This window comes from Thermobia domestica, chromosome 3 (genome assembly GCF_964235325.1).
Source record: "Thermobia domestica chromosome 3, izTheDome1.hap1.1, whole genome shotgun sequence".
NCBI lineage: Eukaryota > Metazoa > Arthropoda > Insecta > Zygentoma > Lepismatidae > Thermobia > Thermobia domestica.
In genome coordinates, this window is record NC_137456.1 from 207,529,948 (window position 1) to 207,554,479 (window position 24,532).

The window sequence follows — 24,532 nt, forward strand, 5'->3', positions numbered from 1 at the left end:
TAAATCGACTGCTTGGATGCCAAGAACTAGTACAGATAAGTACCATTCACTTCTATGAATAGGTATTTTTTAAAAGGATTTTTGTAAACACTAAGTTATAAAACAATGAACTACATACAGTAGTTATGGTTTTGGTTCCCAACATAAAAGAAATATGGATTTTTCATGAGATATTGAACTTCAACTTTCACTCCTGGAAAATTTCAATTTTGGAGTTAGGCCACTTGGCATCAAAGCAGTTCACTGTAAGATAAATACATTCCGCACATTAGTAATATAGTTGTTCAGGGGCCTTCGATTTCCATCCTCTCAAATGAAAGCTGAACGATTGCTTGATACATGCTGATTATACAGGAGAAATAGTGTATTAAGTTTTCGAGCTTTGGTGCGTATCCGTATTTATACTCTGATATAACTAAGTTCACACTCAAATCGAGCTAATTGTTTAATGCATTTCGAAAGCTTTTGTTTTTATGCAGCTCATTAAGGAAAATCTATTTCATAATCATAACATTTATGTACTAAGAAACTATGAGCGTAAAGTGGACTCGACCTAGCCCCGTGGCCACTGTGACTCAGTGGCACAGCTTTCACCCTTGGTGTGTGAGGACTCTGATTCTGTGTGTATGTGTGAACTCCGCGGCTAGTGTACGCGTCTTTGCCGTGGAAGACTCGGGCTCAATTCCCGGTGCGAGCTCATGTAGTTCGGATTCCACGTTAATCAGTAGGTCTACATTTCATATATCCTCGCTGCTGAAAGAGACGGTAAAGTCAAAATCAACTCAACAATATATATATGTGTGTGTGCTTATATAAATTTCCTCGTGGCTGTATGGTTAACACATACGCCTTAATCGCGGGAGACTCTGGTACGATTTACGGTGGAAGCTCATGAAGTTGTTACCGGTATCCCACTTTAAACTGTAGATCCATGCCTCATATAACCATACATATAATATATATGCCTTTGATACACTTATTTTCCGACTTGGAAGCCATCGAAAATTTCCGGACACAGAGTCCCGTAGACCGAAAATGAGAAACATGGGTACAGAGTAAAACTGCCATAGAAATTTAAGCTTTTTAGGCTAACTTAATCCTTACATATAATGCAACTAGCTTGGCCAAGTTATAATGGAGGAAATGCTATCATTTGCAACACTCTGAGAATAGAAAATGTTCGTCAGGTATTACTATCCCCCCCTCTCCTGCAGAATGAAAACCCTGACTAAAACTCTCTCTCTCTCTCTCTATATATATATATATATAACTATTTTGTGTAATGTAACAAACAGTGGCGGATAGTATTCATGTTTTCTTGCAGAGGTCCTTACGAGGGTTCGCTTCCATCTTCCTCTCCCCAAGAACTAAGGTAAATTAAAAAATTGCTATTACTTGTTAATCTTGTACAAAGGACGCAATTAAAGTCCAAGTTTAACACCCCTTCACATTTAGATTTTTCCCCTGCAAGAAAACCAGTTATTATTGTTTCTTGATTTCTCAGTCTCACCTACATAAACATACGAATAGAATTACAGGATAGGACATATTTAGAGTGCTTGCACGTGACATCTAACTATATTTCTCATCAAATGTGTCACAGATGAAAATTTCCGTTTGTACTGCCTCTATTTTCTGGTACATATGTTTCATTTATGTTATGTTGCTAAAATTCGTTTGGAAACAAGTACAGACGGCGCCTGTGTGCCTGACAAAACGTAAACGTACTGGCTAATTATTTCTTCACTTTCTTCCAAAAAAAAAAAAACATCTCATGTCGGCTAAGAAAAGGAGGTAGCGGACCAAAGATAGCCGTTGTTTACCTAAGGTCGTTACACTGCAGGGGTTTCATTCAGTCAGAGGGAAAAGAAAAAATAATTTAAAGTTTCTACATTTGTTTTGAACTGCAATATACTTCTTCCTTTTATTTTAAGAACCATTTCCTTCTCATTTGTCTGCATCAGAAAAAAATACAAAAAAAAACTAGAATGTGCCTATTTACCCAAAGTACGTACTAGATCACTAGTTCAATAGTAAAATCACTAAATCTAGTACGAAATCATAAATGTGGCATCCCTGGGTTGGAGTGAAAGTAATGGTTGGAGTAAAAACTAGTCCGTATTTCTACTGCGTTCTGTTGTTGAATTCACAGAAATGTTCAAAAATAAATTCAAGAAGTAAAACACGATCCTACAAAAGACTGTTTACTTGCTCACTGGTTTTAGTATTGTGAACTGAAACTCAAGTGCGCAGTCATGTTGAATACTTCTGTCCCTTTCTACTTTACAACTTGAGGTGGGATGACGGTCAGGATAGATCTAGAGATATACCGCTAAAGGAAGTACTTCAGTACAGAGTCGGAAGCGGTATGTATTGTTTATACTACTTACAATGTTACCCCCCACATAAAATATAAATTCACCCTTTCTCCCTTCCCTTTTTCGAATACAATGAACCGACTCTTTTGCTGAAGAAAGATGCTAAAAGAAAATTGAAACATCTGTGTCTAAACTTTCTTTGAAGCGCAGTCTTTTGTATTTGTAAGGTTTTGCGAGTGTTTTCGAGATAGCCAAATCTTTTACCATGGACTCCTGCTGCGAACTGACCGTGAGTAAACACCCGATCTCGCTGTGCTCAATTTCTCTCGCACACGTGAAATGGGTTTGTTGCTTCCAAAACAAATAGGAAGTTACCTTGTGCTTTTGCATTTCTGCACGCACACAGGTACCATTGTTGTTTTAATGATCAGAAGAAATATCAAAACCATCCGATATATATGATACGAAACAGCTAATAGAGGGAGGCAAAGATAAAAGTAGGCCTATACCAAGTTTTCCGCGTGGCACCATTATGGAGAATAAATATTTGATAAAGTCACGTAGATGCGCTTAAACCAATTCCATCTGTCCTTATAATTTTTCTGGTCTCATCAATTTCTCAGGAGAATACGTACAACATATGTCCAAATTCCATATATACTCTTTCTAAACTAATGAGTAAACTCATTAAGAACACCAACTGATATCAATAAACAGGAAAGAAAACAATACTTTATACTTCTATCATTCATCTCGATTGATATAGACTATCTTCTGTTTGAACAATATCATAGTAAAAAAAATTGAAGAGTAGATTATAATCTTGTTATGTGTGTTATTAACAATAGTGTTTACAATCGCCTTGCTCGTGTAATAATCAAAAGGTTTATTAGTATATATTTCAGTATCATTTTCATCTTAACAGGTATAACATATATATGTAAGTTCACAAAAAAAATAATGTTATCCATTTTCTAGAAAAGTACGCGTGAGAATTTACACTAATCGATATCATTTTGCTCAGCTTAATGAAATCTATTGATTATTATATTTCATTTTTGGATTTTTTAAATGGGAATGTTACAGAATATCTAGTATGGCTAGTTATTGTGCGATGATTTTATGAATACGGTGTTTTCCTTTGCTTTTAAACGTGCCAATAGTTAGGAGTCTTAAGCTCCAAATCATCGTTTACCAGGAAATACATTTGCTTTTTAAGAGCCCACTTCGTCATCAAATTTAACCATCCCGCTTATCTAATAGTTAGCTCGTGTGCCTTTGATGAAAGTGATCCCAGGTTGATTTCCGGTAGAAGTGCATTAAATATTTAATTTCATAATCATTCACTTTCATTGATCATCCCTCTTATTTAGCCTAAAGGGCATGATCCTGGGAAGTTAAATTAGAAAGAATATTTAATTTTTCTCATCATTTATTTCAGAACTACCGTAGAATCTAAAAATAAAATGTTTCTACAGTACAATGGAGAAAATGGAATTTTGTAGAAAATACGCAGTAATTTCTTACTTTTATACAAAACGGTAGTAATTCTTGTGATCGGTTACCAGATAAGATAAAATCTGGATATTCCATATATAAGTATTTGTTGCTTTACAAAAGCTTTCTTCCTGAAGTGAAGTGTCATTGAATATTAAACTATGTAGTTGTGAAAGAATTAAAATGGCGGGTATTATGGAATTCTAATCCCTACAATACAAAATTTGGTTCAATCTGTAAATATTTATTCCTGGACTATTTGTCATTAACCATTACACGTTCTGTCATCTTGTTAGTGTCATAATGAAGAGATTGATAAGAATAAACAAAAAATATATATATTGTTAAATTTATCCAGAAATTACTTGTTTTTAAGCTGACCCATATCACTTTGTTCTACTCAGTGATATCTATTTATTGGTATATGTCAGATCTGCGAGCATGTTTTTTTTTTTTTTTTTTTTTTTTTTTTTTAAATAAATATTGTAAAATGTAGTAATTTTAATTTTTCGGAGGTTTGGAAATACTTTAAGTGGCCAGTACTCCATATTTTGGTGATGTATAGTTGAATATTAAAAAATGTGAATTATATAATTTATTTTATATAATAAATACGAATTTGTTACCATTGCAACACGTCGATTGGGTCTCTACTTTGTGTAACATTCTACGAAATATTTGTATACTAATTTTTGTATTCAGGGTGATTTTTGATGTATATAAGCAGCTGGCGAGAGATAATGTTAAGCGTTACTTCCAGCGAAATTGACTTATTAAGTAGAACAGATAGGATCAGATCACGGAAAAGTATGTATGCAGTTCAAGTTGTGAAATATACCTGCTTATGGAAGGAAGCTTATTTGGTATGTGCCATTACATTGCATTGTAACACAGATTGCATTAAAGCTGAAGCAGTTGTCAATAAACCCCAAAAAGAATGCATTTTCTATTTGCCTTAAGAAAATCTCTGGACCATTTTAAGACCTAAAGGGACATGTTCCGGCAGAAGAGGATGTCGGGTAATCTTTCCTTCTAGACGACTCCATAATAACTCATTTCTTGTTCAAAGTACAAAATGTAAAACCTAATTTCTGTAAAAACATACGTAAGGTATTTCTTTGATACGTTAAGTTGAACAATTTCCACCAACATAAACGCTACGGTTCAAATCACTATCATCAGCTAGATGGACATAAATACTATTTAAAACAGCACTATCTTTAGCATTATTGTTAACATTGAAATTTTGGCCTTGTTCCGACGGTCTCCACATACTGAAGATCACAGTGAAATTTGACTTATAAAAGAAGTAATGATTTTTTTTTTTTAGAAAAATAGTAAAAATTAGCAATCTATCTCGAGCTAGTACTATAACGACTAGCCCAAAATCAGCTTAGGTTCTGTTGGTTGTATGAAAGGGAAAAGAGTCACTGACCATCAGATCTCTTTCAATGCAATATATATTCTGGCTGATAATATGAAAAGACACACCAACGTCATAGAACAGATTGACGGAGCAGAGTTGTCTTTTGTTGTTATTTGACTGCTGCTTTGTGGTTCCAGAAGGAACGGAACAAGCCTCTTAAACTGTACATAAGGAAAACAAAGTAAAATGTTCATCTTACTAATGACCCTGAATTTGATCACTAAGCTGTGGGAAAGAATGTTTTTCTTTCCTTTCTTTCGGTTTTGATGATTTGATGCTTTTAATGTCGCTTTCAACACCGAAGCTTAACCCATATGTGATCCCATTGGAATCGAATCCGTATGCTATACATATGAGAAGCTCTATGTTGACATCGAGTATATATTTAACAATATACCGAATTGTGAAGTCATTAGATTTCACATTCGAGTCGATTTAACTTATTTGTACTCGCATAAATAATCTAATATTAGTATCTTTGTAGCAACTTGTGAGATATTTATTCAATCTTTAGATGTTTGTCAGTCTTACCCCCATTTTTTCAATATAGTTTAGAAATTGTATTTGTGTGATACTCAGGGAACACAAAATACTACTTAGTAACTAACCAGTGGTTTTGAAATAGTCTTTGTTACTACTTAGTTTATCATCTAAACAAATTAGATGGGGCACTATGGCTCAGTGGTAGAGCGCTTACCTCTGGTACGTGGGGCTGTGGTTCGATTCCCGGCAAAGTAGTTTTGTAGTGGACAACATCGTGCTCGTGGGTTTTCTCAGGATACTCCCGTTTCCTCCCACAATTTCATTCCAACAATTCTTCCATCATCATTCACTTACTTTAATCATTATCTCCCTTAGCCTAACAGGCATAATCCTGGGACGTTAAACTCAAAGATTTCATTTCATTTTTTTAAAAAACAATTAAATCATAATTAAATTGAAGGCTTATTCTTTTAGAATGGGAAACATATTGACACCCATGGCCGTAATCAGGCTTGAAGATTTCGTCGGACAGACATAATTTAGGGTCAGGCTCTTAAGTATTCTTTTAATAAACAATGCTGAACAAACTAGACAATCGTGTTTTAGGATTGTAGAAAATGACTGTGAATTATGTTCAAACACAATTATTATTATATTTATTTCTCTGACTATTGGATCTTTACATTAAAGTGTTAAACAAAAGAGAATAATTATTTATATAATAGTATTCAAGAGTTTTCTCGTCATGATTAGTTTTGTAAACAATTCAATTACACTTATTTGGTGTTTGTTTCTAAATAATAAGTCCTAATACAATTTCATAAAGTTGTAATTCTTCTTTAGTTTGTATCACTTTACACAATGACAAATCCAAAAGGTGTGTTGTATCGGTGCAGTACCAGTTTTTCACGTTTTTCAAAATGTTCCAAAACCCAAAGAATAATCTTTAATTTCTGATATTTTAGTCGTCACAAATTACAATTTTATAATGTAGTCAATGTTTATAATTACTGGGCAGTTGGGCGTTTAAACTAATGACATCATAATAAAGTCAAAACCATAATTTTGAGTTGAATTGATTCTGAGTTTAACGTCCCGTTCAGCAGCGAGGCTATGTGAGACGTGGACCTACTGATTAACGTGGAATCCGAACCACATGAACTCCCACCGGGAATCAAGCCCAGGTTTCCCACGCCAAAGGCAAGTATGCTAACCGTTAGCCACGAAGGAGCTCCACCATAATTTTAGTGGGCGATAAGAAATATCTCGCCAGTGCTTTTACAATAAATAAAATTTTATAAGTATTAAAGAATAGTGGTAAGAGATTTTATATTAGCTCTTTTGTTTATGAGATGAGTATTTTGAAAAAACCTAAAGAATAGGTTGGTGGAACCACAAAAGACTCGTAAAATAAACTTTCTTATAAATACATACGCACCTTACTCACCTTTTATAATTGCTATGCCTACGTTCTCCATAAAAACAGAAATTCTCTTTTAGTGATACTTTACACAAAATCATGAAGTGGGTTCAAATTTAATTAAAGGCAAAATACAATACAATAATCCACAAATATTGCCTCAAGTGAGTTTAAAGATTTCTAAACACTAGTGCGAAACCGGGCTCTGCCGTTGCGATTGATTTACAGGTCTTGAGACGAAAGTAAGAAGGGATTTACGCACACAGTAAGTAAAAACAATTAATATGCCTGCAACTTTCCCCCAAATGGATGTACAGTGAATGTAAAAAGTATTCATACACCTCGGAAAATGATAACATATAACATATCACGGTGGACAAACACCCCTTGAACGAAAATTTGTATTTTATTTCTTCAAGTGTAGGAAATATAACACAAAAATACACTGATATGAAACAAATTAGGACTGTAGTAAACAAAGAAGCAGCTATTCGTGCAAGAAATTCAAAAAGGTAGTGAAAAGAAAGAAGTATCAATCAACAAAAAGTATTCATACATTTCACTTTGTGTCTTTCTTTTCGTCACATTGGGCCATTTTAGTACTTCGTAGGATTTCCTTTTGATGCTATAATAGCTTTAATACGCTTTGGCATTGACGTTACCAAAGCCTTGGTCTTTGATGAGGGAATTTTCTGCCATTTTTCTTGCAAAGCATTTTGCAAGTCTTGTTTATTTGAAATCGATCGTTTTCTAATCTGTTTGTCAAGGTGGTCCTATAGATGCTCAATCGGATTAATGTCGGGGGATTGGGAAGGTGTTAGCATGTACTTTGGCGTATTGTTCAAGATCCAAAGGCGTGTGTTTAAAGCGGAATGCTTTGGATCGTTGCCCTGCATGAATATAAAGTTTTGTCTAATGCCCATTTGTTCAGCAGATGAATGGAGACTCGATTTTAAAATATCAATGTACTGATAATGGTTCATCGTACCATCTATAAAGTGCATGGATCCTACACTAGATGCACTCATACAACTAAAAAAAAAAAAAATGATAGAACCACTACTATGTTTCACTGTAGGTTTCAGGTTTTGTTTTCGAAACTCTGTATTCTTTTGCCTACACACCATGGTTCGTCCATCCGATGGGAAAATGTTGAATTTGCTTTCATCAGTAGACCCTAAATATCACACAGTTCCAGAATCCTTGTGGCGTATTTCGGTGTGCTTTGGCAAATGTTAACCTTTTCTTCCTATTGACTTCACTCACAAAATATTTTCTTCGGGCTACCCGACCATGAAAGCCACGCTTTCTCAAGTAATTGCGAATCGTAGAATGCGAGACGCACTTTAAATTCATTATAAAGTTCACTTGCAAGCTCTGCCATACTTAGCCGTGGATGCTTTCTTATTTTTCGAACTATCAATGACAGACAACGCGTATTTAATGTCACCGGACGACCTGTTCTATGTGCATTTTTCAACGTCTTTCTCTGTCCAATTCAATCATTAATACTTTTAATAGTCCCTCTAGCCCTACCAACAATTCAGAAAGTGACTTACAGTGGTTATGCAGACGAATTATAATTATTCGTTCCTCTTCTGTAGCTTCACGACCTTTATGCCCCCATACTGCGGCACTTCCAAACTCCTCGATAATGCTGTGAACTTGAATGCACTCCAAGGGAACGTAGAATAAACTAGATTGCCTTGACAGGCCTGTCATTCGTTTCTGAACACGGAGAGAGGTATTCCTGTGAGATTTGTGGTACTGTATGAATACTTTTTGCTCATGAATTTTCAGACTTTTCCATTTTTTGTCTCTGTAAACCAAGGTCAAAATAGCATTTGTTGTTTATGCTTCCCCCAAGTCTTCCTTCCCGTAACACCTTTTTCTAATTGTCCAGTGAGTTGGATCTACATATCATGGAAGCGGGACAAGATCACATTTTTTTGCAAAAATATTGCCTGTATGAATACTTTTTACATTCACTGTATCTTAAAACTAACCTCACCATTATTTTCCTAATTAAATTCTAGCCCGAAATTATGTATCATATTACCCTATTCTCATTTTGAAAACTTGACCTTAATTCAAAATGGCGGATTTCAAGATGGCTGCCATCAAGGTCATATCTACCATATGACTTCCCCCCAGGACTTATATGTATCCACATGGTTGTTCTTCACTTTTCTTCATTAACGCTCCGTTTACAAAGGGTAGTAAGGGACTTCTGTAGTAATCTCTAATAACCATATCACATCTCTTAAAAGTTATTGAAAAAAAAATAGAAAACATGCACCATGGCAAAAATTTGTCATCACAAGTAATGATGCATACATGCCTTCTATCAGGAAAAAAAGTTTCATTGAAATTGGAGCCGGATGTTTGAGTGATGTCCCTTGTGGGATGTGATTGAACGTGACGTCAGAACACATCGCCCCCCTTCCCGGAATTTACGGGAATTAGGTGACCTGAGTGTGCACATGTGGTGCCAGCTCTCTCCAGCAACTTATCAAGTATCATTGCTTGTATGCCAAGACGTGTCGCCGTTTTTATCCATGCCAAAAGTCGACATACTGACAATTAGGTAGGTAGTCATGATGGTCTGGTTGATGTGTGTGTATATTTTAACTCGTACATTTTGTCTCGACTCGAATTTCGAGACGTCTCGACTCGAATTCGAGTCGAGTCGAGACAGAGACTGTCGAGTCGAGACACGAGTCGAGACAGAAACATATTTTCGAGTCGAGACAACATTTTCTCGAGACGAGTCGAGACAGGCTCAAAACTCGACTCGACTCGAATGCATCCCTAGAAACTTTGAACATTTGATCGAGATCGGTCGGGTAGATCATGAGATTGTAAGTCTCAAACACAGCCACTTTCAATTTTATTATATAGATTGAAAGTAACTATAATTGGCTTTTATTATTTAACTTTGACGGTGCAACTTACAAGGGTTGATTATATATCGAAGTGGAAGATTGTTTATACACCAATCGAAAGTACTAATGACACCTATTACGAAATTATAGTAAAAATTTTCCGAATGCATATACTGTGCGAATTATATGAATATATAGGGTGTCCAGAAAGTCCGTCGCCACCCCTAAAAATCGCAAACTGTGAGACAGATGAAAAAACAAGAAAACACGTTTGTCATCTTTTGAAAAGTGCAACGCATCAAAGTAAAAAGTGTTGTCCCAGGGTCACTCTCCGAGTCCCAGGCGGGGTCCAACTCAAAAATTACAAATGGTAAGGGGATCAAGTAACATATCGTTGGAAAGCTGTTGGGAAATTAAAGACGGAAGAAGTCTCGAATCTCTAAAATTATTCTGTGCAAAATGGCGGCCGGTCAAAATGTACATCCTCATTTGGGTTCTTCGAGCGCATTCGCTTTCATTTTCCAATCGGCACTTGTCACTGTGAGACACTTGCACGTATTCGCTGTTTCTGATGCAAGAAAATTTTTGTTTGAATCATTTTATACTTGATAATCCAGACAACCACCATAAGTACCACTATAGTACATTATATGTTAACTAGTCAGTTCCATACTTAATGTCGAAGTTAGTTCTTTCTTTTCTTTATTTCTTAATTTATTATTTTTTATTTATTTAGACATTGTTGGGCACAAAGAGCAGAACCTCAGTAGGGGCGTTTCCTTTCTTTCCGTTGCGTACAATAATTAGGGGCGTTTCCTTTCTTTCAGTTGAGTACAATAATTAAAGTGAAAACAAACTAAAACCTGACTACAGACAGAAGAACTAAAAAGCAAGATGTTTGCACAGTGTTATCGTGTGTGATGGAGCGTCCACACTTGTTCCATCTGTTTTCATGTAATAACAGCTTTCAAACGATATGCTACTTGATCCCCCTTGTCATTTGAAAATTTTGAGGAGAACCGCGTCTCGGACCCTGCGGAGGACCCTGGGACAAATACTTTTACTTTCAATCATTGTACTGTTCAAATTATGATACACGTGTTTTCCTGTTTTGATATCTGTCTCACCGTTTCAGGCTTTTTTGGGGTAGTCAGACTTTACAATGACGTTTTGCAGAAATTTTGACCAGCCGCGTTTTTGCACAGGGTAATTTTACACAGTCGAAACTTGTTTTGTCTTCTTCCTTTTCCCAACAGCTTTTCAATTCCCTGTTATGTTCGATATGTTACTATATCTCCTTACCATTTGTAATTTTTGAGTTGGACCCTGCGGGTGGCCCTGGGACAATACTTTTTGGTTTTATACGTTGTACTTTTAAAATGATCAAACATGTGTTTTCCTGTTTTGGCATCTGTCTCACCGTTTGCGATTTGTAGGGGTGGCAACGGATTTTCTGGACACCCTGTATATTCATATAACTCGCACAGTATGTGCATTCGGAAAATTTTTATTACAGTTTTGTGTTAGGCGTCAATAGTTTCGATTGGTGTATAAACCATCTTCCATTTCGATATATACTCTCCCTCTCTTTCCTTGTTAGGGGAGGGGTATATATTTCACTTTATTTTTATTCATTACAGTACCAGCCAATTATACAGTACCACACAAGTGTTTCAGACAAACCATACCTATTGCAAGTAAAAGTGGATTTCTCATTTGAGATTTTACCATTCATTGCTGATTCACCCACTTACGGAGGGAGATTGAAAAGATAGTTTTCTAACAATTACATTTCCTCTTTTGCATTATGTCAGTTATACTTTAATAATCTTTTTTTCTCCATTGCATTATTCTTGAGCCATGGAATGATCAATATCTCTGAGTTATATTTCCTATACGAGTTTTATTCTGTTCATTTATCTTCAATTGTTTTCATATTAGTTGTACTGGACGTTTTATCTTATACAAGCACCAGGTCTTCGCAGCCATTTTAAAAACTGTGACCTATATGGAAAATCTTTTGACACAGCGCTGTCCAGTCTTTAAAGATCTATCGAACGAGGTATCACTTAACCCCATATTTCCGTTTAAAAATTTTAAGTAGGGCCCCGGGCACCCATTAAGGTGGCCCTGAGGGCACTGCGATAAAATAAATTGACGCGCTACATGCCATTTACCTATTTCACTCTTTGTTCATTTATCTCTAACCGTTTTCCTATTAGTGGTATTGATACAGGCACCATGTCTTGGCGGTCATCTTGAACTTGGTGACATATGAAAAAATCTTGCCACCACGCTTTTTAATTTTTAAAGATCTTTCGATCGAGGTATAACTCGCGCCTGTTTTCATTTAAAATTTTAAAGTTGGAACCTCAGCCCCCATGAAGGGTGGCTCTGAAAAGCACTGTGACACCACCATTCGACGTGTCCCATTGCATTTCCTATTAGAGTCTTTGTTCGGTTTATTTGCGTTCAACCATTTTTGAGATATTTCCGTGCAAAGATACAATATATATATATATATATATATATATATATATATATATATATATATATATATATATATATATATATATATATATATATAAAGCCTGTTCCATAATTCGTGTAATTTTCTAGAGCACTAGAAGAAGTTTTCACACTATGTGAAATTTAGCATTCTTATTGAAAGATAACAGAATTTTTCAAATTTTAACAGTAAATGAGAGCAAGTCATTGCTTAGCCCCTCTTTTGGGGCGTAAGCACAATAGTTCATTTTCCTTTATGGGAGATTCAATGTTATGTTTTTTTTAAGTTTTCTCCAATGATTATTAGTAGGAATTTTGGGGCACATGAGTGGTATTCTTTACAAAATGCAGTAACTCTCATCCGCAGTACTAGTATAGTGTCTCGAACATTATTTTGAGTAATTCTCCTCTTTTCAGTGGCAAGGGGCGTAAAAGGGTGTTGAGTGGAGTGTTATCAAAATCCCAAATTGTATTTTGGGAATGTCAGTAAGCGTCAACGTAATCACAAATGTCATAGAATTAATGACGCGATGCTCCTTGCAAGTGCCACTGACTGATATTGGGCTACAGCCCCCTTCTAAAAATCACATAAATCAACATACATATCTTTAACAGGGACTACCAGAAGAATATGTTTTTGGATCAATTAAATGTGAAATTCTGTGTTATTGTAGTAGAAAGGTATGCGTATTTTAATATAGGATGTTATTTTGGTAATGCACAGTCGTAAAGGGAAGCAAGGGGGCGAAACATATCGTCGCATGAGAACCAGAGGACTAAGTCCAAAAATACGATTTTCGTTTTCTTCATGTTTGCACATAATTCTGAAAGCCCCACCTGGTATAAATGGAACGGAACGCCATCTGCTCTTGTCAATAATCTTATAATGGAGCTCAATTATCATCTTATTAAAAACACATTTTTCTAAGAAAATAATATGTTTGTCCTCTCGCCTGTAAACCTACAAAAATGGAGTTACGTTCCTCTGGTTCCCATGCGACAATATGATGGTGAATCTTTATATGAATTCCAAGTTTTATTCTGGAAATGCCAATGAGCGTCAGATTAATTATAAATTTCACAGAATTAATATTCCGATACTTCTTGCATGTGTCAGTGACTGATAGGGGCTACAACTCCCACCCAAAATTCACATAAAACTTCGGTATAAATATCCTTAGCAGGGACATACGGAAAGAAACATTTTTTGGTCAATTAATGTGAAAACAGGCGTTCTTGCAGTAAAAAATGTGCGCGTTTTTTGAAATCTGGATTGCTCTTTTGGTAAGGCAGTGCCTTAGGGTGCACAGGGAGCAAAACAAGAGTTTTATAAAACTTCCAAATTATATTCTGGAACTGCTAATGAGCTTCAGGTTTATCACAAACGTCACAGAATTAATACTCCGATTTCCTTGCATGTGCCAGTTACTAATATGAGCAGTTGCCTCCACCACATTTTACAACATATCTACCAGATAACTCCAAAGAATTGTCCAGTGTAGAAATGATCACTTTAGATACGTTGGAGAAGGTGTTCAAGTGGGATCATACAATTATTGTTTAGGAATTATAAAAAACAAACTTTTTTACGAAGAAAGGAAACAGTATTAAAGTGTAAAGCTAACCTAGTAAACTTGTAATTTTCAAAATGTTAGTTTTCATTACGACTTTTGTGTGTGTGTGTGTTTTATGGTTCCTGCGACATTTGTCATTGTTAGTTTGTGTTCTATTTGGAACTGGTTTTGCTTAAGTGTCCAGAAAATACGGATTTTGCGCTATAACAAGAGTGCAAATTGATTTTTAACAAATTCAAGTTTTTTGATTATATTCCCGTGCATAATCTGTTACACTGATAGAATATAATCATTTAAGTAGATTTGAGATTTTTTTTTTTAAAGAAAAAGATTACTAAATTTGTCTTCAATAGTGATAAAACACAGAAGACATTTACCTTCTTCCCATATATCCATGCTAAGGATATTGATCGTGGATTTTGATGTGGCTTTTGGAAGGGGAGAGCGTAGCCCCATGTCGGTCATGTCACATGCAATGACTATTGGAATATTAACTCTGTGACATCTGTAATTTGACACTCATTTTCATTTCTAAAATACAATTTGGCATTTTTATTTAAAAAACCCTCATATTTCGCCCCCCTGTATCACCCTAACGCGGAACGATACCAAATTAGCATTCCAGATTTGAGAAACTCATACCTTCTTAGTACAATACCACCAAATTTCACATTAATTGGTCCAAAAAAATAGCTTCTTCCGGTATGTTTCTGCTAAGGATATTTATGCAAATTGTTCATGTGATTCTTAGAAGAGACTGTAGCGTTACATTAGTCACTGGGACATGGAACAAGAACCAGAGCATTAATTCTGTGACATTTGTGATTAACCTGACGCTCACTGGCAGATCCAGATTACAATTTGGAATTTTTATAAAGATCATGCGTTTTGCTCTCTACCCGCTAAAGCGCTGCCTTTTGCAAAACAGCAATTCAGATTTCGAGAACGCGTACCTTTTCTACCAGAAGAACGACGATTTTCACATTAATTGACCAAAAAATGTTTCTTCCCGTATGTCCCTTCTAAGGATATTTATACCGAATTTTTATGTGAATTTTGGATGGGAGCTGTAGCCCCATATCAATCACTGACATGCAAGAAGCATCGAAATATTAATTCTGTGAAATTTATGATTAATCTGACTCTCACTGGCATTTCCAGAATAAAATTTGAAATGCATATAAAAATTCATCGTATGTTTCGCCTCCTGTGCTCCCCTAAGACTTTTCGTTGCCAAAATAACATTATATATTAAAATACAAACCTTTGTACTACAATAACTCAGAGTTTTACACTAATTGATCCAAAAATTACCTTTTTCTGGTTGTCCCTGGGCACTTGCAAGGTGCATTAATTTTGTGACATTTGTGATTACGTTTCCGGGCGTTCCCAAAATACAATTTGGGATTATGATAACACTCCACCCACCACCTTTTTACGCCCCTTGCCACCCAAAAGAGGAGCCTTACCCAAAATAATGTTCGACACGTAAGTGTTATTGCATTTTGTAAAAAATAACTCATGTGCCCCAAAATCCTTAAAAATAATCGTTGAAGTATACTTTAAAAATTTAACCTTGAATCTCCCATAAGGAAAATAAAAACTTTCGTCCATACGCCCTCGAAAGAGGAGCTAAATAATGATTTTCTCTCATTTACTGTTAAAATTGAAAACTTCAGTCATCTTATAGGACCTTTACGTCCAAATTTGCACTACATAATCAGTTGATTTCGCGATGCAATAGAAGCATCAACTGTAGTCTAGTCATTAGATGTGATCCAAAACTCTGTTAACTGGTTTGTGTTCGGTTCAAAGTTGAAACAAAAGAACGTGTCGGTTTATTTCAGAAACCGAACTGTAATTTGGTTCAATTTTGTTTGAAAACAGACACTATATTGCCACTTTTCAGAATCCCTATACACATTTTGAAAAATGAACAATGCTTTCGTTTTAGGTTAAGGTATTATGAATCTACCGTTTCACTTTTGAATGGAATTACGATTCCCCATGTTTTTTCCTTATATATTCTTCTGAGAGCACGTTAATGAGCAATATAAAATAGAATTGTTTTCCGGTTCTGCTTTGATTCGGTTAACCGTTTGAAAATGAGATGAAATCTTTGTGTTTAATGTCCCATGATTAGGCCTGTTAGGTTAAAGGAGACCATGATTAAAATAAGTGAAATATGGTCAACGAATTTTTGGAATGAGAAAGTGGGAGTGGCCTGAGAAAGCTCACGAGCACGATGTTGTTCAACTCAAACTTACTTGCCTTGGGAACAAACCAGATACCCCACCCATCCGATTGTTCAGTGTTCGGGGTCCCGGGTTGAATTCCTGCTGGGAAAGGCTTTGAAATTTTAAATGTTCGATGTATCTGTGTTCGTATCCCTGTCGTTCAAGGTAATGGAAATAACAGTAAAACGACTGTAACTGAGTAGAAAAGAGAGACAAGCTACGGAAATACTTTCGGTGAATCACAAAAAAAAAAAAAGTGGTCTGAGGCACCAGGTTCCAGTTAAGGGTTCGAATGGCTCTTAAGGGTACTTTCTTCATGTCCTTGAGTATGTGTATGTCTTTTTGTTTTCTAATTTAAATTTGAATTATCTGGACTAGAGTATTTTATCATGATCAAAATCCGTGAGTTTCGTCCTTATTAGGACATTGGAATCGTATAACAGAGCAGTCTTATTGTAGTGGCATGAGCGTCCGTTTAGTAATCTAGGGGTCCTGGGTTCGGTTCACGCTGAGGAAATTAATGAAATTTTTATCATTTACAATATTGATACTTCTGATGTTTAACATGAAGGATATTCAAATTCTCTCGGTCTTAGATTTGGAACGACTTTCTTCAAGGGGAAATACTAACAACATGACGTTACATGTCTACAACCTTGATTCGTACTGTGAAAACGTAGCGTGTTTAGCAAACAATTCATGAATACATAGGATTATCCTTAGAGCCTAGAATGAGTCGTAAATGTATGTAATCAAAAGCAAACCTTGTTGTTTCCTTGAAATTGTTCCTAACTTTTCCCACTATGACTACTACTGCTAGAAACAATGTTTTTGTTCGCCATTTCCAACGGCTTTCATATATACGTTCAACCAAAATTTGTAAATAGAAACTTTTCTCTTTTATATTCGTATGTATATTTTGTTAAAGTATCAATATAACGTATACATAATTCAAATTCTTTTACCCAAAGAAAGGGTGTTACTATGTATCGTGGTGAAGACAAATCCTACTTAGTTTCTCTTAAGGCATCCTAAGTTTTGACCTTCATATTGCCCAGGAGCTGTCACCTTTTTCCTCCCACTCTTTTCATTCCAGACACTAATCCTTCCAAAGTATCTCTTATAAGAAAATTCATCCTTAGTGTCCAAACAATTTCTTTTGATTTTCCTATTACCTTAAGTATGCTAATTTGCATTTATTTCTGCACCCATTCAAGTGTCACTGATTATAATAGGACCTTTAATAATTATTCTAGAGATTTTAAACAGAGAAGTTTTATAAGTATTTGTTTTGAACTGAAAGTAAACAAACATGTAATATAAACAGTAAACACCAATTTTAATACTAAATCATTACATTTGCAATTAAAATATGTAAAAATTATTACACTTTTAATTATTTCATCATATCTTCATATTAAAAGATAAATAAAACATGTGAGACCGAGGTTTGAAGTCTCGATCTTCAAGTTTCACAATTTCTTTACGAAAACCTAGCGGCTCAACACACTTGACTTCTGGCGGCACTTGTACGGCTTGCAGCTAGTGTCTATATAAAGCACGGAGGGAAAATGCAATTCCCTTATATAGATCTGTGGGAATTGTGACGGATATAGGCTTTTTTTTCTTTGGCTTAGTCTCTGAACAAGTTTCAAAGTTTATGTGAATAGGAGTGCAACACAAAAACCCCGAAAATGCCCTGAATCTTGGTGGAATAAGACGTAAAATTGAGGACTCAAATATTCAATAATAATAATAATAATAATAATAATAATAATAATAATAATAATAATAATAATAATAATAATAATAATAATAATAATAATAATAGTAATAATAATTTATTATTATTATTATTATTATTATTATTATTATTATTATTATTATTATATGGACATTGTTAAAGTTGCCCATAAATTAGGCAAAACTTAACAAAAGTCGGGATTTCGGGGAGGGTCCGGACTTCCAGGACACACCTCTTCAACTACCCAAATATTAAACGAAAGCGTTTCATTAAGTGTTATGTAGAAAGTATTCTACTGTACGTTTTAAAGAAAATAACTAATAAAAATAACTTATTATCACTGAACAGTAAGGCATATAATAAAGTAACTTTTAAGATATGCAGAAGTAATTATGAAAGCTTTACACAGACCATAATTCGATACGCTCCGAAATAGAAACAAAATAGCATACAAGATTCAGTTTACAGAGCAATTGTTACTTAAAGAATGGACGTATACTTTATTGAGAATCGAGATAAGACGAGAAATGTTTACGATACTTCTCGTCTCATCTCGATTCTCATCTCCAGAGCGAGACGATAATTTGAGTTAGCCTTATCCCGTCTCGAATGTAAAATGTTAATTCTCGTCTCGATTTTGTTTGTTTTGTTTTATAAACGAGATTAGATATTCGTCTTCTCGTGGGCAACACTAAACAAAACCTTACCAATATTCTTGCCAAATGTAACGTTTCTGCTTGTAATAGTATGATCTAAGCGATTATAAGCTCCTGACTTTCAATCTTCCACCAGCCAATTATTATTATTATTATTTTACTATTATTATTCCTGAAGATTTAATGATTCAGGTATTGAAATATTCGAGTACCGGTATTCAAATATCTGAAGATATTAAAGCGTGCGTGTAATAACCAATGGATCGCCACGAAAAATTATAAAGTAAAAAAAAAGCCCCGCCTTGGACCCGATTCGAGGACCTGCAGATTACTGGCCAACTGTCTTAACCACTGAACCACGACCACTACGCGATAAATGATTCGACTTGAGTATGTTTACGTTAAGTTTCTTTGCCTCCACTTACAACGTTCAACGTTAGTTTTCTTAGTTTCAAAGAGTCTTTAGTATTTTTTTTATAATGATGTAAGTCAATAATTTTTGGCATAGTTTATATTAATAACTTGAGTTGTTCTTAAACCTTTGGTTCACAATCTTGTTTCAACACCAAACTACAAATAAGACTAATTTAATTCTCATACTCTGCATTTGGTTTCAATGCAGTTGCCATTACCTGGTCAAGGACTTATGTCCGCCAATATACATACACATTTGCATTGAATAAAAAGTTTACACCAAGTTTCATCTTTCTAACATTTCTCTAACCTTAAGGAATTTCAACATATAACCATCTTATAACATTTCCAACCGCACCCTGGTTTCTTCCTTCTATCGGAATGTATAAAAAAAAGATAAAGGAAAAATTAAGATGTCAGTATTACCTCCCACGGTTATGCTGTGTAGGCTAAAGAAGACAGTAATGAAATGAATAAAGTAGTGTAATGAAAAGGAGAACCCGCAGAAAAGCAACGCACACTATGTCCACCGCAAAGCCTTCTTGTCGCGAACCGAGGTCGAACCAAGGGCACAACGCACCGGAGGTCAACGCACTACCACTAACAAGCAACGTACAGAACAAGGTAGGATCAGATCCGACTCAAACTTCGCCCAGAGGACACATAATATACAAGAAGAAAAAATGCCAAATTTTAGCTGCCCCCATCCAGAAACACCGGAGATATGCTCCGCAACATAACGCACCACGCGACAATATGATATAAGGTAAACGTCGAAAGACACCCATTTATATCGAAAACGGAAAGGATGGCCAGCACCAGGATGATATCAAAATATTTGATATGCTGTAACACTGACTTGGCGGCCATCTTGAAAGCTGCGATCTTTAATATAGCGTAAGGTATTGAAATGAGAAGCGGGGTGTGTGATATATTAATGTAAGATAAAATGCAAAAGGAAAACCAATGTTGTAACCGCGAAAAACATATGTCTAATGGTGTGGACGAGACGAAGTGTGGTCGATCAAAACAAACGTGTATTCGAATAACAGAATAATAGGGCAAGACCCCACGATAAATGGTATGCGACAAGTAACTGCAACAGGTGTCTATGCATGGAAGTGCATCCGCCTTGACAGATTATGCCTTTCGAGGATATTAGGATTCCGTTTGGAACAATGAAAACTACAGTGACAACCCGCGATACGAGCGCTTGTTTGGAGACTGCATAAAATACAAAGGACTATCTCTTATGGAAGAGTAATTCGGCAGCTCGCTTCAGAGTGTATAAGTTATCATCTTGGATTGATGATCAAACGCACGACCTACCTGGGTTTGAAGTTCACTCCTGGACAACGTTTTGTACGTTTCTTGTTCAACTTTTTGGTGTTTCGTGTAAACAAAGGACATTTCGGCCCTAAACTAGAAATGCCGACGAGCGAAACATTAAAAAAAAAAAAAAAAATTCCTACGGCATTTGAGCAGCATAGGAATCTCTACCTGTGCTCTTCATTTCATGGGAACAGGTGGAGGTATCACATAGCTGTAAAAGGCACGTACCCAGTATTTTTTGTTGGGAGGATCTAAGCTTTAGGAAGGAGGGGGGTCAAATACTACAACCCAGTATGTTTATGTAATATTGAACGGGTATTATTCTGCCTCCGAAGAGATTATAAATAATTTAAAATACTTCCACCTACAGGCTTTTTTCAGAAAAAAAATGACAGAACCAGATTGTTTTGCTAAGAGAAAGAAAATGAAACGGAACATTTTAGTTTAACGTCCAACATTTATGCTCTTCGGGCCAAGGGAGACTATGATGAAAGCAAGTGAATGATAAAAGAACTGGTGGCATGAGAAAGTGGAAGGAATCGAGAGTACCCTGAGAAAATCCACGGATATGATATTGTCCACCATATTTATAAGTACTGATAACGTGCAAGATCACATTTTCATGTTACATCAATCATTTCCCTGTTAAACAAGTATAGTTTTATTGAGAAAGCGTAGAAATGTATATTGAAAAAATTAAATGAAATCATTCAATTTTAACCTCCCACGTTTATGCCTTTAGACTGAGGGAGAGAATGATTAAAGCAAGTGGATGATGAAAGAATTTGAGAAAAGAGTGGGAGGAAACGGGAGTATCGCGAGAAAACCCATGGACACGATGTTGTATTGCACAAACTTACTTGACCGGGAATCAAACCAGGGACCCCAAGCACAAGAGGTAAGTGCATATTCACTGAGCCACCGTGCTCCCCAGAATAGTATGTTGAATTAGGAAGTTTTCACGGAGTTCGAACCCGGCAGACCAGCCCCGTGGGTGTGCTCCTGGTCCAGAAGTATCATATTTGAGGAGGCAGATCGGTTCCTGAATAAAGAGGAAGCTTGAAATAAAGAGGCTTATACCAAATGAGAAAGCAGCGCAATATGTTATACATAGGCCTATAAAAGGTGCCCTTTGAGGAGCGATCATCCCTATCGCTCTCTCCGTGGATCCACCAGTGTCTTTATATCTTGTTATTACTATTATAAAGGCCTTCTAAATTTGAAAGTTTATGGATGTTTGCAATACTGTAGCGTCCTTAGTCTATAGCACTGAACAGAAACTTGGTAGTATAAGTTTTCGTTTAACATGAAGATTTGAAATAAGTAATATAATATAAAAATTGCGATAGGTTGGCCACATTTAATTGGGTTGTATTAGGGAGTAAGTCAAACAGTGTGGCACTATCGACATTTATATAATACAAAATTTCATCGAATTTTACCGACTACAGTTTAAACATCAAAGATGTTTCAACGTAAATTGTCCACCCTGTCCCGGAAGGACTAACACATACACACACACATTATAGATATATGTATATTCCAAACATTAGAAATCAGACATATAGTATTCTCTGCTGGTGTCGTGACCAGTGTGTGCGCCTACCCGGATTCACTTCCCGGTGAGAAAACATTGCAATTTAAACGCATTGTGGTAGTTCGGATTCTATCTTAATCTGTGGGAGCATATCTTATATAACTTTTTCGGTGCTGAAACAGGATACTGAATTTTAGTAAACAAACAGTATAGGTGTATTTAAAAGAAAAAAAAACATGCTAAAGACTTCCTAATTAACACATACTGTAAATATTGTATAAACTAGAGTTTTTCAGCCTGGGGGTCGAGAACGATGTAGGAAAGATAAATATAATATTAAGATTCAGTATTGACAAACCATATTTTTAAAAACTTTTAATTTCGTTATTCTGATAGATACACTTTTATGAGGAAGGTTTTGAAATGCTGGCCCACACATAAGTGAAGGTGGATTAGTAGCCAGGTTGATTCCTTTCTTTATTACAACTCAATAGGCCTTACTTAATTTCAACAAAACATAATGAACAACATTTTCATAATAAAAGAAATGAAATCTTTAAGTTTAACGTCTAACGGTTGTGCCGGTTAGGCTAAAGGAGACGGTGATAATGAGAAATTAGTGAAATGAAGAAAGTGGGAGAGCCCCGAGAAAACCCACGAGCACGGTGTTTGTCCACCACAAAGTCCACACGGCGCGAGCTGGGATCGAACCAGGGACCCCAAGCACCGGAGGTTTCATAATAAAAGAGGAGCTTTTAAAAACAAACAAAATAGAAATATAACTTATCAAAAACTGCATACTGAAATACAAGAAAGATACAGTCCGCAGCAGAAAGAACCTGCAACATGAGCATGTAAGTTTATTGTGAAACTACGCCTAACAGCGCAGGAACTAACATAACGTCTAAGTCGCACGAATGACGCCAGGAGAAACCTCGGCGTCTTCCTCTGCAAACTTATTTTGGAGCAAAAGACTTCGTCATTTCACAATGAACTTACAGGCTCATGTTGCAGGTTTTTTGCTGCGGACTGTACAAATACAATAAAAACTACAGGGTGGCCCCAAAATAGATATACAGTCCCGTATTGATCAGCTCACTGTATTTTATATCATTTCTTATTGTTATCCTAGTTTCTTCATTATTTGTTCTTAACGTCTTTTTACTTATAACTTAAGCCAGGAACAGTCGAAGCAAATAAATCCATAAACTAGAATGTTACACTTTATCAATGCAGGGTTGTATAGCTACTTTTGGGCCACCCTGTATATTAAAATTCAAAACGAACGCTACAAAGAAATACAAATGTCAGCCAAAAATACCTATAATCAGAAAACTTATTATAAACCGAAAATTACTTAAGAAGGTTACTGGCAACGGAATGTGATAAAAGAGAGTAATTATATAAAATAGGTTCAGAATGCCTGGTATAAGGAATGCAAACATTTTGTAGCCCATCGGCGATCGGACCTGAACTATCCTATACAACAGCCAAAGCCAAACATGAAGAATAATGATGTAGATACACCGAAAGCAACTACTGAATCCAAAAACAGTTAGTTTGTATATTATAACGGAAGTACGATGTAGCCTATCATGAAATAAACGGATCCTTCCCAAATAACCGAACATCCCACTTCATTTTTCAAATTCTGGATGGAACCTTGCTTATTGCTACATAGAAGAGGTGGTTTACCTACTGCATTTGTCTTATGAATCAAGAGGAGACCTGCACGTTGTTATTCCATCTATTTCCGTAACGAGACTAAAAAACGTGATTAGGCTCCATTAAAAAGAAAAAAAGAAACATATGTATCAATCAATCTTAAAAATCTATACATCTACTACATACTACTAACCTTGTAGTAGTCAACTCCGTTGTTGTGTTAAATGCTATTGAACTATACACGGGGCTGTTAACGTTCGACTTCAAATGGGGAACATGGCCTTTCTACTGTTTTCCGAGATCTTGATCCACTGTTTAACAAAACGAACTATTCTTTAACCTCACGTCGATACCACACTTTTTTCTTCGTTTTCGTCACCAATTTAGTGCTCTAGGCAAGAAACACCATTGGACAATTACTAAATGTATTAAGCGTGTAGTAAATTAATAAAAACCTGTTACATACTAAAATAGTAGGATGAGAGGTGTAAAAACCTCCCACGCCGTGACACAAATGCTCACTTTCACACTCGCCTGACAGATAGCACTATTACAGGCGTAGCGCAGTATTTGATTTCTTCTTCTTTCTCTTCTTTGCCTTTTTAATGCCTCGGGCAATCGAACAAAGTAAACATTTTCGGGGCACTTCTTAAGTAATGTAAAACATTTAATAAGTTGAGAACTTGTATATATATATATAGGGGGCGTGGTGGCTCAGTATTATTCTTGATTGTACACAAGATATTACTTATGAGGCCGAGGTGACTCAGTGGAGCGTTCACCTCTGGTGAATGGGATCCTTGGTTCGATTCCAGCTCGCGCCAAGTGAGCTTCGT

At 35.8% G+C, this 24,532-nt stretch overlaps 1 protein-coding gene across 4 annotated transcripts in view; it reads right to left on the reverse strand.

The window, feature by feature from the left end:
* The window catches only part of LOC145680941 (E3 ubiquitin-protein ligase sina-like), a 63,021-nt gene extending 38,759 nt beyond the window's left edge, over window positions 1-24,262 (reverse strand). The window contains exon 1 of one of the 4 annotated variants that reach the window (XM_081752144.1): window positions 23,890-24,262. Coding sequence is in view for 1 of the 4 variants with exons in the window: in XM_081752143.1 (XP_081608269.1) it covers window positions 23,353-23,488 (136 nt within the window). In the remaining 3 variants the exon portion in view is untranslated. Of the gene's footprint in view, window positions 1-23,352; window positions 23,504-23,726; window positions 23,836-23,889 lie in introns of those variants that run through there. The other 3 variants (XM_081752145.1, XM_081752146.1, XM_081752143.1) reach the window with 3 other exon arrangements.
* Between the last annotated feature and the right edge of the window lie 270 nt (window positions 24,263-24,532).